This window comes from Ostrea edulis, chromosome 7 (genome assembly GCF_947568905.1).
Source record: "Ostrea edulis chromosome 7, xbOstEdul1.1, whole genome shotgun sequence".
NCBI classification, from domain to species: Eukaryota; Metazoa; Mollusca; class Bivalvia; order Ostreida; family Ostreidae; genus Ostrea; species Ostrea edulis.
Window position 1 is genome coordinate 8784063 of NC_079170.1, and position 18126 is coordinate 8802188.

The 18126-nt window shown below is 34.7% G+C and overlaps 1 protein-coding gene across 3 annotated transcripts in view; it reads left to right on the forward strand.

The window, feature by feature from the left end:
- The window catches only part of LOC125655046 (leucine-rich repeat-containing protein 74A-like), a 31792-nt gene extending 14285 nt beyond the window's left edge, over positions 1-17507 (forward strand). For 2 of the 3 annotated variants that reach the window (XM_056143210.1, XM_056143211.1), the window contains 11 exons: positions 2081-2174; positions 7170-7300; positions 7772-7858; positions 9042-9157; positions 10436-10514; positions 10757-10846; positions 12549-12557; positions 14045-14149; positions 15029-15187; positions 15626-15687; positions 15807-17507. In XM_056143210.1, coding sequence (XP_055999185.1) covers positions 2081-2174; positions 7170-7300; positions 7772-7858; positions 9042-9157; positions 10436-10514; positions 10757-10846; positions 12549-12557; positions 14045-14149; positions 15029-15187; positions 15626-15687; positions 15807-15936 — 1062 coding nt within the window. In that variant the 3' untranslated portion in view covers positions 15937-17507. The remainder of the gene's footprint in view (positions 1-2080; positions 2175-7169; positions 7301-7771; positions 7859-9041; positions 9158-10435; positions 10515-10756; positions 10847-12548; positions 12558-14044; positions 14150-15028; positions 15188-15625; positions 15688-15806) is intronic. The other variant, XM_048885198.2, reaches the window with a different exon arrangement.
- Positions 17508-18126: the final 619 nt, after the last annotated feature.

Below are 18126 nucleotides of genomic sequence, written 5' to 3' on the forward strand. Positions count from 1 at the left end.
GGGGGGTAGGATGGGGCCACAATAGGGGATCAAAGTTTTACATACAAATATATAGGGAAAATCTTTAAAAATCTTCTTCTCAAGAACCATTGGGCCAAAGAAGTTCACATTTACATGAAAGCTTTCTGACATAGTGTAGATTCAAGTTTGCAAAAACCATGGCCTCCAGGGGAAGGTTTGGGGCCATAATAGGGACTACGGTTTTACATGCAAATAGATATGGAAAATCTTCTGATATGGACCAAGGTGACTCAGGTGAGCGATGCGGCCCATGGGCCTCTTGTTAAAAATTCTAACTAGTGTAAATGTAATATTACCCAGTTTAACTTAATGTTTATCAATGTGACAAGAATTTATATTATGTGAAAATCTACACTCTAAAAATGGTGTTTAGATCCTAAACACAAAGTTAAACACATTTCTTGTGTACAGTTTTGAACGCGTTCTAAATCTAAACATGTTTAACACTTTCTGTGTTTAGGTTTTAAACATGTTTAACACTTCTTACGTTTAGGTTTTGAACATGTTTACCCTTATTGTGTTTAGGTTTTGAACACGTTTACCTCTTTTGTGTTTAGGTTTTGAACATGTTTAGTTCTCCTTGTATTTAGGTTTTGACTTTGTCTCAATTACAAAATGATTTGCTAACCTTCTATTTAAAACTCAATCCACAGCATTAAAGAGTCTTAAATAGTAGCTTTCTCTTCTATTATAGGAGAATAACATTGCAAAATCTAGCAAGAATATCCCTTGCATTACAAACTGTGTCTATGGGATCCATGATGTTTCAAATCGAACAATGCGGGTAAAGTGATTTCCTATACACAAAGAACACCGGAAAACACTTATAAACAGATATATTCACAAATACACAGAACAACTTACAAGGGGTTAACAAATACAATAACTACACTGCTGCACTTTCTAAAACACGTCCGATTGCCTAGAGTTCGCGGGTAAGAGAGAGAGAAAATCACGTGCAGGCTCAGAGGACTCCGAGCCCGACCAGAAATACTAAAAATCCACCCCCCAAAATCACTACACGGGTTTGGGCGGTTCTTCTCAAATTACATTGCAAGTCCGATAACTCTATTTCTATATTCTAATTGCCGAAACAACAAAGTTGACATTTCCGCGATACATGTTAAAGACAAAACCATTAAAAATCACTTATGTACATATAAGAAGTAAACTATACATGGTTAAATATCATCCGGCAAGTACAACTTCAACAATTTTTTTGTCTTTGATATGCTAGTTTTCGCATAACAGGCACTGTCACATGTTGAATTAAAAAAAAAGGGGGGGGGGGCATCAATTGCAACTGATGTTCTCTTTCACAAGATTTAAATGAATTTTGTTCCAATGCAAAGTAAGAGTGATGCATTGGTTTAAATTAACACTAAAGGCACGTCTAATACCAGAGACAATGAATTACACTATTTTTTTTAAAATTCAATATGTATGTGTCCAGACCTGTTCAAGTTGAAATGGAATTCCAGATCAAAATTTTCTGGATACTCCTAAACTCTGCTCATTTCCAACAGAAAAGGGTTGAAGCCCATAGACGGCTCTTCTAATGGTTCCATCAATTTTGGATATCGACCTCGACAGTGTATACTTGCAATACGGCGTATGATGTACACTATGGTCACTATCGGGACCTGGTACACTATAGCAGTTTGAAGTATGGCAATTCTGACATGCAATTTTTTCTGCAATTCGAATTTCATTTACAGAAGACAGGAATATTCTACATGAAGACTGTAAAACTAATGTCAACAATGTTACTAAGCTTATCATGTTCAAAACCTAAACGCATAGACGTTTAGGATTGTGTTTAGACGTTTAGGAATGTGTTTAGCAAGTGTTTAGCATGTTATTTTGTGTTTAGATACTGTATTTTTGCATAGCTAAACATGTTCTCAGTCTGAACATGTTTAGGGTAGAACATGTTTATTACACTTCGCGTTTAGGATATAAGCACAATCCTAAACACGTTTAGACCTAAACACGTTTAAAAAGTGTTCCAAACCTAAACATTGTTTTTAGAGTGTACACTACATTTTCTTTGTTGTAGGACATTTCCAATAATTTCATTCAGTCACGCGGAGCGAAGGCAGTGGCAGGCATGCTGGAAGTCAACACTACACTGAAAACACTCTCGTTGTCTGGTGTGTGTCTCTTATTCAAAGAAATTTAGTTAATCTCCGTATCGGGTATTATATAAAGGAGACATTTTGTGTCTTTTATGAGTATCATACAATTTCAGATGTATGTTTGTTTTTTTATTTAAACAGTATTTTATTATGATAATTCACAACAAGATTGAACAGCAGGCATTGTATAGTTAAGTCCTCTCCGTAAATGTATGTTTCTAACATGTACCATTTACAAAATATCCCTCCAATGTATTGATGTAATGTGAAGAAAGTGAAGGCTTTACACCAGAATGGTATTTAATGCTTAGAAAATAACAACGCTAGATATATACGTATTCTGAAATTGTCCTTTAATTGGTAGACTGGCAGATTCCTCAAACTATGAAATACATGTGACAAATCAAACTTTATCAATTCTTTTCTCCTGATTCTATTTGTGGTTCAACATCTAATTTGCAGTATATCATAACCTTTTCGCATTTCCATTAATTACTTTATGGAAACTTTCCTAGAGAATCAATGTCTTAGATTCAGAGAGTATGACTGCACTGAAAAACAAGTTGTTCACTATATAGCTACCGGTCGTGGTAGCGTAGCGTTTAGGGTGCTCGCTTCTCTAGCGAAAGGTCCCGGGTTCCATTCTCGATCCCCGCGCCGCGTTACATGTACCTAAAGCGTTTGACATAGGCAATGACTCTTTCTTCACCATGCTTTTAGCATTAAAGATGAAAGTCATGGTTTGTTTTTTTTTTTTGGTTTTTTTTGTTGTTTTTTTTGTTTTTGTTTTTTTTATAGATATGACCTTAAAATGAAAACCAGGTGTCAGGTTAAACGTTGGCTCGATAAAGAACCTTCACTTCTACGGCATTGAGTGACATTACTTTCACTTCTATGACCTTGAGTGACATGACTTTCATTTCTACGGCCTTGAGTGACATGACCTTCACTTCTACGACCTTGAGTGACATGCATGGGTCAAAATTTGTGGCACTTCATCTATATCTGTTGACGTCTCTGCATGAGTGAATAATTCTCAAACGGGACGCAAAACGACATTTAAAAAACTAAAAAACAAACATTTAGTACACCAGATAAGAGTTGTATGTAAGTTTCAGATACCAAGGTTCAATCTATGGTTACCGTATGCGATAGATCGATAATAATACTATAAATCGCGAAATACTGTATGTTTGCTTATTTTAGCGGGGTTCATATTTGAGTGTCTTTGGGGGGTGAAGGGAGAGCATCGACTTATGGTTGCACTAAGATATACGTATGTTTATTTATCAAGCATTAAAAGAATTACGCCAAACAGTGCTTAAGCTCCAGTTGCGCCAAAATTTACATGGACGTCGCGCACGGTACTGGTGTTACTTTCATACGTGCATTAGAAAATGTTTCCGCTATGTTTACACAGTTGTATATTTTGTGGATTATTAAAGTCTTATACATCAATGGCAAGGAAAATATATAAATAATGATAATAGCTTATATAAAATATAATTTACACGCATTTCATTAGCAATAAATACACGCAGATGTCGTCATTTTTCGTTGTCCCGCGTTACATGAAATACGCATACGCTTTATCCACAGATTAATAAAATGATTGATTTTGTCCCAAATAACGTAAGAATTGGTGTATGATTGTGACGTCCTTATCTAAAAACCATAAACCAATTACTTTAAACATTTAGTTCATAGAATTGATATAGCGACCTTAAAAATGGCAAATACAGTGCCTGTCAGTGGTGTCCCGTGTTTGTCGATAGACTGCAAATGCAAATCATCATGACCAGTAGCATGCCTAATACAGGGGGAAGTTGACTATCCTTGTTACATTTATAATGACATGTATCGTAGAGCACAATGTATACCAGTATTATAAAATTCTGAGTATATCCATGAAGTAGATTGATTTTATCGGTGTCCAGTGAAATGTCCTTATTCTACAAATACCGAGCTTTTTAAACAATTCTACCATTTTATGTCTTATTTCTAAGTATTATCCCAACGCGAATATTTTAATGAATATAACTTACAGAAAGTACATAAAATTTACTATATATAATATACAACATTTCATTTTATCCCGCGTCCATTTAGGAAAAGGAAAAGATACTTAATGTCCAAATAAATGTCCCATGTGATTTTGTCGCGCAATGACGCGACGTCTATGTACACAACCTACGTCTAGCTAAAACGTAAAATGTTGCTTTTATTATTTTTGAATGATCTAAATTAAAATGATTTTTAAAAATAGTATACAAGGTATTTAAGCTATAGCATGTGTATCTCATAGATATGTTTTGCTCTAGATCTGGTACATATACTTTAATTGACTTTATCAAATGACAATTGTACAGACTACATTTTGTTGCATGTACTACTGTATGTCATCGTCGCAAACCACGGGTTATTGTTTCATTCTATTTCACAAACGTTTGTGAAATAGAATGAAACAATAACCCGTGGTTTGCGACGATGTACTGTATGTATGCATATAAAAATTCAGCATTGAACAGATACACTTACGGTGTGTAAAACGTTACAAATCTTGATTTATATACGAAACTCTTTAATCATATTCGATAATCTTGTTATTCATATATGAGAAAATTTTAATTATATTCGATAATCTTAATATTTATATGCGAAAATTTTGATTTATATTCGATAATCTTGTTATTTATTTACATTTGGTAACCTTGTTATTTATATTCGATAATTATATAAATCTCGATTTATATTCCATAATATTTGATTCGTATTTGATAATGTTGATGTACACATGCTAGATGTACGCATGGATTTAGTCATTATTGATTGTAGGTGAAATGCATAATTTCAAAAATTGATAAAAGAATTAGCTTCATTGACCATGACCTGACCTCGGATGTCTTAAATTTAACTAGAGGAGCTACTCTGCTAAAATTAAACTTTAATAAATATACAGCACTACCAGCCGTGAGACATTTGGCCTGAATTGAATAGTTGACCTTGCCCTAATATGCTGAATAAACCCAGTAGCTATGTCGAAGCTTGGGTGGCTGCCCTGTAATCCCCCATAGGCTGCTTAGCTAGCTGGATTAACAAGAGTGATACAAATTTGAATATTTATTAATCGTAATCAGGAACAGGGTGCAAATTTACATATATGGCGGAAAGGGTCGCGTGCAATTTTTTGTGGGGAACTGGGTAGGCGGCCAGTTTGACTACCAACGTAGGGGCAACACAGGGGGCCCTATGTGGACATAGGTGTCTGGACCTGAACGGGTGGTCACGTTCTAAGGGGGAAGAGATCTCTGCGCATCTCACCTGTCTCCTGCGTGCTACCTGGTTTAAAGAGCAAGTACAGAGCAAACTGTGGACCCTCCTACAGTTTCCAACATGCACCAGCCTGTAGCATTCCCAAGGAGGTGGATGTGAGCACAGGCACCAGAACGGTGGATATATATAGCGTGTTAGATCTTATGTACCCCCCCCCCCTTCCAATGAATGAAAGATATATACATAAGTCACATATTAAATGAATTGAATGTCAAAATCTTGTTAGGGTATCAGTGACGTGTTGAACAACCTCACTTTTGTATTTAGGACCCAGGTGATCTCTGACGGGTGTGAGCGATTGCCCCTGGAATATTTCGCCCACATGCGTTGGTACTCCAGAAGAGTAGAGGAAGCCCCCCCCCCCCCCCCCTCTCTCTCTCTCTCTCTCTCTCTCGTAGAGTAAAATAAAATAAATTCGCACATGAATATCAAGATTTCTCACATATAAATCAAAATTTCCGTCCGCATATAGATATCAAGATTATCGAATACAAATCAAGATTTCCGCATATGAATAACAATATCATTAGATCAAAAGTTCAACATCTGACAAAAAAATCTCAAGTCACACGGTTTTCACGAGACCACCCCCTCAAAACTAAATATGATATATATTGAAACTAACCGATTCGCAAGTAAAACATACGAGTATAAATAACACTCTGTATTGTTTATTCAGAAATGAAAGTGAACATTAAAACGTTAAAATGTAATATTATTTGGAAGTTTTTAACTCTCACTTCAACTCACCGTGGTTATTATTATTATTCATTTATAAAGCGCAAAACTACATATACTTTCTATGCGCTGGTTGTTGTTTTTTTTCCCCACTAGAGCTTGATCGATGTAGATCGATGACAGAAACGTACGGGAGTTTTTAAACCCCCCTCCCCCCTTCCGTGTTTGGCATTAATAAAAAGTATTAAAGAGAGCAATGATTATTAAACATAGAGACTTGAGCAAGTCTATATATATCCTAGAAAAAACCAAAACTGATTTTTTTTTTACTGTGTTCAAATTTCTCAGAGGTCATATTCATAAGATGGGATGGTTACCTGTAAAATGCGAAACGAAATCGAAAGGAAACGAAATCTACCGAAGCAAAACGAAACCTACCGAAACGGGTACCCTTATTTCATACGACATGCCTGCTGTTGTAGGCACGGTGAAATAAATACAGTACGTATACTTTGGAGTATTTCTAAGAATTCATAATTTTTATGAATGTACACTATACACGTACAAAGATTTATTTTCAATTTTTAAACATTAAATCATGCATGTGCTTTAGTTATGATATTACAGCTTGGAGATAATGAATTTGTTTAAAATGTGACGTTGCTTTGCCACAATTTATGACGTTACAAGTGTAACGTAAAGTGACACCAGTACCGTGCGCTTAGTGATATACTTTTGGAATAAGTTCATATGCGGTATTTATTTTTTGCGAGATTATGAAGTCACAAAGTTAAGTTTGCGATTGTCACATATATACATGTATATATATTCAACATATCTATGAATGACTGAAAAAATGAGCGGAATAAATGAATTGTTTGAGAATTTCCAAGCTCAACGGACACAATGTTCAACTTTCTTTCCAATAATAAAACTCTTTCAAGGTCATAAAACGATGGACAGAAATCGACATATTCATTTTTCTTTCTAACTTGAAAGGTAATCAGCTTTGTGACAGGGATGCCCAGCATTTTATGGAAGCTCTGAAAAACAACACTTCCCTGACGTCACTCGACCTCAGTAACAACGAGATTGGAGAAGCGGGAGGGCTGTATATAGCTGGTGCGCTGGTAAGTTGTACCACAGACTACCGTAAACCTCGCACAGAGGTCAATAATTTTTTTAATTGGGTTTTCCTGCTGAACACATGATGATTAATATGTACATAGTGTATGTTGCAAATGATGAAAAAAAATCACAAATGAATTTGTTTCTCACATACATTTTGGTTAAATACATGTAGTTTGATTTATGTACATTACATCGCAGTCTAGTACTATTGTACTAGTACTAATGATTAGGTGAATTGTACTATTGTACTAGTACTAATGATTAGGTGAATTGTACTATTGTACTAGTACTAATGATTAGGTGAATTGTACTAGTACTAATGATTAGGTGAATTGTACTAGTACTAATGATTAGGTGAATTGTACTATTGTACTAGTACTAATGATTAGGTGAATTGTACTATTGTACTAGTACTAATGATTAGGTGAATTTCTGAGTATCTAAGTTGTCTTTTTTTCTCTATGATAAAGGTTAGCAATGAAAGCATCACAGATCTTGATCTAAGTTGGAATTCAATCCGCAGCAAAGGTGCAGAGGCCATCGGTAAATCTCTAGGTGTAAGTACGTTTGTACTAATTCATCGGTAAATCTCTAGGCGTCAGTACATCTGTACTAATTCATCGGTAAATCTCTAGGCGTCAGTACATCTGTACTAATTCATCGGTAAATCTGTAGGTGTAAGTACGTCTGTACTAAATCATCAGTAAATCTCTAGGCGTCAGTACATCTGTACTAATTCATCGGTAAATCTGTAGGTGTAAGTACGTCTGTACTAAATCATCAGTAAATCTCGAGGTGTCAGTACGTCTGTACTAAATCATCGGTAAATCTCGAGGTGTCAGTACGTCTGTACTAAATCATCGGTAAATCTGTAGGTGTCAGTACGTCTGTACTAAATCATCGGTAAATCTGTAGGTGTAAGTACGTCTGTACTAAATCATCAGTAAATCTGTAGGTGTCAGTACTTCTGTACTAAATCATCCCCCATCCCCCTCTTCTCTTAGGCGGTACACGTCAATGAAATACTGTATAAGCAGAATATTTAGCGAGGATTTAATTTTGACTTTATTAGCGAGAGTCATGATGTCGCTAGAATTGAAGATCGCTAACAATTTATTTCATATCGGAGACAACAGTTACCTTTCCTGGAATTATTAAGTCGCTAAACCAATCTTATGGAAAAAATCGCTATATTTATGTTTGGCTAAAAATCCACTGATACGGTACATGTATTTGAATAAAACGAGTGTTCCCGACCTTTAATTGTCTACCGCCCTTTCGTCTCATTTTTTGTACTAAGAGGCTGAAATAAAACATCCAATCTTCTGTTGTCGCCGAAATAGACATTATAATTGTTTGTTTTTCTTAATTCTTAATGGCGAACTTCTTGAACAAGCGTAATATTTCTACCAATGTCGAATTTCTGAAAGACAATACATGCAGTATATGCATATATATTTGACGTAGCGTTATAAATGTTTTTCACGAAGATGCCTTAGATCTTTATTTGAAGAATAGAAAATGTGTATCTTTTCATGAAATTTTTTTTTATTCTAGGATTACCAATAATTTTCTGTCTAAAATGACATATATCAGAGAGATGTTCATAATTATATATCCTTCATCAAAATGAAGTTAACATTCTTTCAAAATTTAAAAAGTTTTGGTGTGTGTTGGGGTGTGAGGTGGGGTGGGGTTAGACGCAGACCGGTATAGTTTTCTATCGATGTATATTTTCAGAACAATCAAGTGCTTGAAGTGTTGGACATTTCCTGGAATGGATTGGGGATGTCTGGGTGTAGAGGGCTACAACTGGGCCTTCGTGTAAACTCTAAACTACGAGTTCTGGACATTAGGTAATGTTGCACAACTTTCCTAATAAAGTACACTTGTTCCTGATTAAATCCTGCGGGAGTTAATCTTATCTTAATTAAAGGTTAGCAGAAATAGCCAGCTATATTGAAGGCTAAAAATGATAGGAAGCGTACATAACAAAACAATATGCATCTGTTTCTTATTTGTAATTTCAATTGTCATTTAACTAGTACTCGTACACCGATCATGGTGACTTAGTAGTTAGTAAATTTCCTTCGTGACAAGGAGGTTTTAAGTTTGAGTTCCGCTTGTGCCTTGGATACATCAAACCTATTATGTAAAAATAGGTAGTGATCGTAAAAATAGGAAGTGATCGGCATTCTTACACAGCGAATTCTGCCTAACGTTGTGACCTCTGTATCTCCCTTAACGTTATGGACATGATTTGAGCTGAAAATTTTCAAATTTTATTTTTCCATTTTTTGTTGTTGTTTTTTTTTTTTTTTTGTGTTTACAATGCTTAACTAAAGTATTTGTAATGGTCAACCAAAATTTGAATATCAGTTGTTAAGTTACAAGTGAGATACAGCACTCACAATTCTTTGTTATGTAAACAAGGCTCGTGCCATGTTTTTGTTTACATTAGCCTGTTTAATAGAAAATAGCATGTTTAAAACAAAATGAGATGTGCCAAACACTAGAAACTATCCAATTGTGTTAAGATTTCACGTATGAATTGAAAAAAAAATCTGCTTTAAACGAAACTTTTACTAGTTTATTTAACCTATGTAAACTAAAACATGACACGAACCTTGTTTACAAAACAAGGGGTTGTGACCTCTGCATCTCCCTTGTACCTTGACTAATGATATTAAAAATTTTGCTGACCATTAGAAAGATCTTAGTTAAGCACTCTAAACATTGAAAATCAAATAAAAATAAGATTTGAACATTTTCAGCTCAAATCGTGTCCATGCCCCTTTAAAAGTCATTTAACGTTAAATTAGCGTTGGGCACATATTGGCTGTGTAGAAATGAGAGTTGCGAATCTTTTGGACAATACTTTAAAACAGAAATCCCGTGTCACAACAGTCGCTAGCACGTAAATAAACCCCCACTGCTACGTCACAGGAGTGCCATGTGTAGGTCTAAATTTAATGCACTTCACTTCACTTATACAGTTTTTGACGTCGTAACACGAGTGAAACATTTCTCTAAGGGACACAAAACCAACAATCAGTGGATGAGTGTAGATAGACGTAGCATTCTGTAAGCAAACAAAAGCGGTTAAATTACTGGTGGGTTTTTTTCTGTAACAGCAACAACAGAATCAACAAGAACTGTGCCAAAGAGCTATCGTTTGGGTTGAGCAAGAACTTTGGTTTAGAGACCCTGCTGGTAAGTGGAGATTATCAAAACTATTTTTTTTAATTACTCTTCCTACAACTGATTTGTGGGCTATATATATGTTTGGTGCAGCTATTTTTATAAATACCAATAAACGATACTGTTCCTGATATGTTTGATAAACTAGACATTTGGAGATGAATGTCGTACAAAATTATGAAAAGAAAAAGAAAAGAAAATAATCGCAATATGGCATTAATGTTTTGATGCTAATTAGTAAACTCATATTTCAGATGAACTTGAATGCATTAACAGATGAGGGAATAGAAATCATACTGAAAGCCATACATCAAAATCAAACTCTAACATACGTCTCACTGCAGGTAAATGATACAAAAAAAAAGATATACAAATTTTATATTGTAACTCTTTCCTGGTAATCGTTTACCCCTTAATCGCAGCACTACATGGTTATAAAATATACACCACGCTTTGATATAAACCTTTATGATATATTTAACTTTGAATATATTGTTGTAATATGTATCAATATGATTGTATTTTTTCTTTCTCACAAAATACATAGACACCGTCACTAAAGTTACCATGATACGTGGCTTAATTTTTGTATCCTAATAGGTTTCATCATGAAAGCACTTGACACCAAAACCTGTATGTTTCAAAACTCAGTACCAGGTATTGTCGCACCTTGCATGTCTGTGTAGAAATGTAAGAGCACTAATTATGAAAATAAATCCTGGATAAGAGTTTCTAAGTGAATTATTTCCAGTTTAAATTCAAAACGATCGCGGTAGCTTTTCGGTTAGGGTGCTCTTGCGTCACATCCGATTTTTAATACGGAGGTCCCTTATCACGGTAGGTGTTGGCACAATAAAGAACCCTCTCTGTTACCGCCGTAACCGTCAGGCATAGGTCTAAATTTGTGGCTGGTGACGTCTCTACACGAGTGAAAAATTCTTTAGTGGGACGTAAAACACAAAAACACAGAAAGTTTGAAATCGAGGTAAATTGCTTTTTGTGAACCTACCAGTGGTTTGTCAATAATACACATCTGCCGTTCACTGTTTGTAATTCTTGAGGGGTTACAATACATGTGAGTTCACATTAGCAAAACAAATAAGGTATTATTAAAAAGAAATGAATATTGTTCTACAACTTGCTCATGCTGATCATGAAACATCCACTTATAGTAACGTTTTCGGTCCTAAAACAATATAATTTCTTTGTAATGTCATTTTCTAGATGGTTGATAAACGGGATGATTTCAGTTTCTCCATTGTGAACATCCCATATGTATGTAACAATATTCTATTACATATGTATCACCTACATATGGTGTTTTATATTTTTTAACTGATTCGACACGCAAGACCTTGTCCTGTGTATGATCAGTTTTTTAAAATCGAGACAGGCTACCGACAAACATGTTGGTAGTGCAGAGGTTTCAACAGTCTCTTTTTAAGTCAGTATTTCGAAAATTCTATGGTCGTTATAACGATCTAGTTTGCCAATACAACCTATCATTAGGGCAAATGTTGCCTGGCGTGTTTCATACCCATTGTTATGCCGTTCATGGCACAGTGATTTTGACTACGGATAACTCCGTTTACCTGATCAAGATATATGGCTTACGGCGTGTGTGACCGGTCGACAGGGGATGTTCCCACCTCTGGTGTGTCCAGGGGTCCGTGTTTGCCCAATTCTCTATTTTGTATTGCTTATAGGAGTTATGAGATTGATCACTGTTCGTTATCTTCGCCTCTCATGGCTGCACATACCGATACTATTATAACCTTGTTACAGAATTTTAAACCGTTGATATTTTTAAATTACGAAGGTTCTTAAACGAATTTTCAGTTTAGAAATACGCCAAATTAGGCTCCGTTCATCTCTAAAGTATATCATAACTACCTACATGCAACTGTGTTATACAGACGTAGGGGTTGGTGGTGTTTTGTTTTTATTCCTAGCTTACGTGTAGTGTAAATTTCATGTTCTAAACATCATCACTCATATGATTACTTTTATACTCAGATTTTCTAAGTGTACATTGATAAATTTCAGAACTGTGGGGTAAGTACTTGTTGCCGATTAAAGAAAGATGGATCCTACTCTAGATCTGTGTATTATCGTACTTAAATATTATCAGATGTCCAAAGTCTATATTTCCGAAACTTTTTTTTTCAGAATTTGAAAAACAAATTATATCTGCACAATGTAATCGATATAATGTTTCAACCATAAGCGTGCAATACATATGTAAAATTATCTCTATCAATAAAGTGGAAATTTTTCGACATAAAGATTTTAATATAACTTTTAGTGACAGACTCTAATCTTTGATGGTAATTCTGATATTTTGATTAAGGACGCTGATGTATTAAACTTTAAGGAACAGTGGTATCATTTCCCCACTTTTTATAGTAATAAGTTATAGAAAGGACTACATGTTGTTTTGTATAACACTATACTTTGAACTTCCTTCTGTGAATCTTAATTTTGCATGCACTATTATATATATCATACTTACCCCTCCCCCTTTTCCCCCAATATCCAGATATTATACAAATCGTATATGTGCATTTCTAATTTCAGACTAAGAACATGCACATTGAACAGTAGTCTTTAGTTTAAAGAATTTATTGCAGGTTCTTGTAGAGAGATATAAAAGTTTATCTAATAATGATTGATGTGTTTTGAGATAGGAGACCATCCATTTTAGTTTAACCCTATTTCCTTTTCCCATGTTTGAGTTGGATCCATTTTCGTATAGTGAAAATGAAAGGGTTTGTGCAGTGGTTTTGCCTGTCACCCAGTGGTAGAACATTCTTAGGGTGTGCACATAACTCCAGGTCTAGAGACGAAATATAACATGTGTATTCAATACTAACCATAAAGTACTTGTTGAATGTCGTAAAACCATAGAGTTGTCGCAAAATGTTTTTGCAAGATAGAGTTTTATGTTGATGTCAGTGTTTTATTGATCTTCGTCGTTTTTTGCTGATGTGTTGTTTCATCATTATCATAGGAAACAGTATCATAACTAATCTATCATCAAAAATACAAATATTCAGGGGTTTTTTTTCTGTAATAGTGTTGCTGTTAATACTTGCATTATCTTTGATATTTTTACAAATCATAAGAGTCATATTAAGATACTGCCTGTTGAGATTGTCAAATCGATTTAACATAAAGAAAACATAACTCCAAGATCAACCTCAGAAAATATTATTTTGATAAGGAGAAGGCTGAAATAGGCTATGCCTGCTGCCCAATCCCAGTAACTTATTAGTAAATGAAATATTGTTTAAATTACATGTAAATATCATTTTGATAATCTTACAAATATTTTTCTTTTTGAAATGCGAACATCAACAGATGGGTTAAGTTGTTTGTCAAAATGCGTTTTGCAAAATTTGAATAACTAGATTTGACTCTCAAAAACGACAGTGCAGGACAAAAAGTGGAGGAAAAGTAATTCTATGAAACTGACGTAATTAACAATATCCCAAACAATCCAAGAGGCAATGCTAATCCTTCTGTGAATTTTATCACTTCAGGAGATGAATATTAATGTGAACAACTACAAAAAAATACAGCAAATGGAGAACGAGAAGGACATAACGATTCTGCATGGAGGGTTAGGAGGCGCGCAAAGATACACTGTGAGTTATAAACTGCAGCACAACCACTGAACAGAACAGTTCCTTCAAATATCTCTGCATTGTCTTTTGACAGTGATATGTTGTTTTTATTTCCCCGTAATCAGAGATTCGGGGCACATGGGTTTTTTTTTTTATCTGTCCATCTGTCTGTTTGTTCACAGAATCTTTAACCTTGGTCATCATTTTTTAATGGATGGTGATAGAACTGTCATACCGTAAATCTGGATATTTTTGCGTCGATTTATTTTTGTGAATTTGAGTAAAAAGCTTGTATATTTTTTTTTTTTTGTTTTTTTTGTGTGTGTTTCTTATTTTTGCGAATTTATGTAAAAACATAGTAAAAAACGTGTGAAACATTATTTTTGAGGAAAATATTTTTGCGAATCCAACTGACCCGCAAAAACGCTAAAAATTAATCGACAGCAAAAATACCCAGATTTACGGTATATCACATGTGTACTTCTTGTGACAAATCATTTCTTTGGCAACCAGAATTACTTCGCTGCATGACGGAGCTATCATTGTTTTACAAACACGTCATGGTTTATAGGATGAATTTTAGTTCTTGTTTTAGAAACCGATACCACCTCACTTCTATATACATGTATACATGCACTAATATTTAATTATCAGCTTCGTATGATTTTTAAATTAGAGCTTTGAAAAGAATACTCGTGTGTTGATAATGTGTATTTTCATTGGGTTCATATTTCGTGACAGATAGAACTTTTGTCTTTGGTTCATGAGAACATGAATTGGGAAAGATTCTTCATGTTTTATTTGGGTACCAAAAGAAATCGTTAGGACTAAATAGGAGGCTACAAACACCGCGAAAGTATGGTTAATGATGTATTCAACATTTACAATTGAAATTTTCAGCCCCAGACAAGTGTCTTGAAGGTGTTGTCAAGGTTCCTAAAGGAACACAGGATTGATCTAGAAGGAGCACTACGACAACAAGACAAAGATCACAGCGGGACTTTACAACACGAGGAGATCAAACTGGCATTCAAGGATGCTGGGCTAAGGCTGACAAATGTAAGTGTACCTAGAGTATATAAAGACAACTGTTTGTCTTGGTGGTAGAGTATATAAAGACAACTGTTTGTATTGGTGGTAGAGTATATAAAGACAACTGTTTGTATTGGTGGTAGATTATATAAAGACAACTGTTTGTATTGGTGGTAGAGTATATAAAGACAACTGTTTGTATTGGTGGGTGTTTCGCTTCAGGTAGGTGGAGATTGTTCCGTCATAGGTAGGTGGTCTTGGGTAGGTGGGGATGCGAAGGTGTTACATCAGATTATCAACCAATGATTCACATTGATGTTTTTGTTTTTTGTAAATTCTTATCCAATAAAGTAAATTTCAAACATTTTGGTTAAATCTATACGTTTTGTGATGCATGCTTGACGTGTTCATGTGTTGTGGTGACATGTATTTATTTAACGAAATAATATTTAATTGATTTTTCAGAGGCAGATTGATATATTGGTGGAGGAAATCGACGTTACGCATTCTGGTTCTATAAAATGGGAGTAAGTAAACGAACAGGGGAAAAAAATATTTCAACATTTCAAAAATGGTGTTTATGCAAATCAGAACATTTTCATTTACTATAAAACTTCAAATATATAAATATTTCTTTCTTATTTAGAGATATACTAAATGGCAGGGTACTGACGGATTACAACAGGCGAAAGTCTACAAACGCCTACAAAATTGCAGATGTGGATCAGGAAACACTATTTAGCCACATGAAGAAAAGGCAGCTCACAGTTATATAGACAGAAGAAAATGTTTGTGACAATTTCCATTGGAGTTCAACAATCCTGGCTTGTCGTTCTCGTGTTTCATATTTTGCATTGGGAAGTCTTGGCTTTTTGCTTTGCAATTTTCTTTTAGATGATAAGAGTGGTTTATTTCGTTTCTGTTAGCCAAAAAAGGAAAGAATAATCGACACTACTAATTATTTCATTCTATCAAGTTAAGTGAATTGCACATACTAGTTAAGGCTCTTCAGCTTTTCTGTAGTATGAACAGTTACTTTGTATTTGCAATCATTTTATGGGAACTATGCAAGTTTCCTATTCACAAGCCAAAGTACAGCATCAAGTTTGTTTTAAAATGACAGATGTAAGGTAGTGATTGGAAAGTTTAGAAGAATCTCAGCTACAATCAAACTATAACAAAGATTTACCCCTGTATAACCTGTAAGATAGTGTTATGGTAATTATTTATTTTAGTACATTGGTGGAAAGTGGGAAAACATATTATACAAATGTTATTATTTATTTTATATATATGTAGCTGTCTGGTCATTCAACGTTTATGTACTGAACCCCTTTCATCAAATCCAACTGATTAATATGCAATTTACCAATGAATAAAACATGTTATTTTCTATCCATTATGGCGAGGTATGGTTTAATGTAGAATTTAGAAATTCATTGTAGCTTCCCCTTATCTTTATTCTGGTAGGATTAATATACCCGTGAAATTTGAAGGATCTTTTACCCGCTATATGTTCACCCAAGATTCTGGGTTTTTTTAAATTACAGATATAGATTAAAGAGAAAAAACATAATTTACTTACTATCAAGTTTTTGTAAGAATAAGATTCATCTTAGTTTTAAGGGTGTCGTTAAAACAAAAATTTCTTACCTTACCTAAGGATTCAGATTTAGAGTCTCCATTGTAGACTCGTTTGGTTTACACTTAGAAGGTATGGATTGTCTTGTCACATTGTTTATATTAATGTAATGACTTAAAAGCTACTACAAATCTTTAAATTACACACTTATTGGTTCTGATTAATAAGCGAATGGATCTCATGACAATTTACAGTTTATCTCAGATCAAATAAATTGACGTCAGATAGAGCCTTATAGTATCCAATTAATCTACCTCATTAGATTATATACCCTTCTAATTTTTATATAATTGTACATTATAACATAGATTTTCTATCTTTTGAATTGTTGTCTCACAGTTAGATCACGGTTATCTATATGCATAGTGTTATGTCTTCCACAGTAGATCTCTTGCCAGATATTCAATATCAGTATTAATTTGAATCACTCTGCCAACGGTTTATATAATGTGTTACAAGATGTACTGCATCTTTAAAAAGCCGTTGTTGTTCGAGAAGTCAAGCATGCACGAAGTTATTATTTGCTGTATGAAAGCATTTACAGTACACTTGTAACAAACTAATTTATTTGTTTCTGTAGTTAGGACTCACTCACATGGTCAACACTTGTTACATTTTACGTCGTATTTGATTGCGATATGCAGCTTTATGCAATTGTTGCCAGTTGATCTGTCATTGATAAATTAAAAGTATAGATACACGTACTGTTTTTGTTTGTTACATTATGTATTCGAAATCCCACCAAAAACTGCGATGAACTGTGTATGTGTGTGCGTGCGTGTGTTTGTTGTTTTTGTCAGTACAAGGTAATACAAGTATCAATGCTTTGCCAGTAAGGGAGAATGTAATGTATTATATTATTTGATGAACGCATTCAGAATGACCAGTCGCGGTACTTGGCTCGAGTGTTTGGTTCATGACAGGGAGGTCGTTAGTATGAGCACCGTTTGTGCCATGACCGCATCAAACCCAAGACCTGAAATAGGTAGTAATTGCTCTTTTGCCAAACATGAGAACCACTGGTCCTTAAAAACGGAGGTCCTGTGTCATGGCAGGCGTTGGCACGATAAAGTAACATCCATTCTACGTCTTCAGTACCATGCATAGGTCAAAATCCCTACTTCACTTACAGTTATATGGGTGAAAAATTATCGAAGGACCTAAAACGAACAAATGAAAGATGAAGATAACGAACAGTGATTAATCTCTTAACTCATATAAGGGAGTTGAGAAAACACGGACCCCTGGACATACCAGAGGTGGGATCAGGTGCCTAGGAGGAGTAAGCATCCCCTGTCGACTGGTCACACCGGCCGTTAGTCCT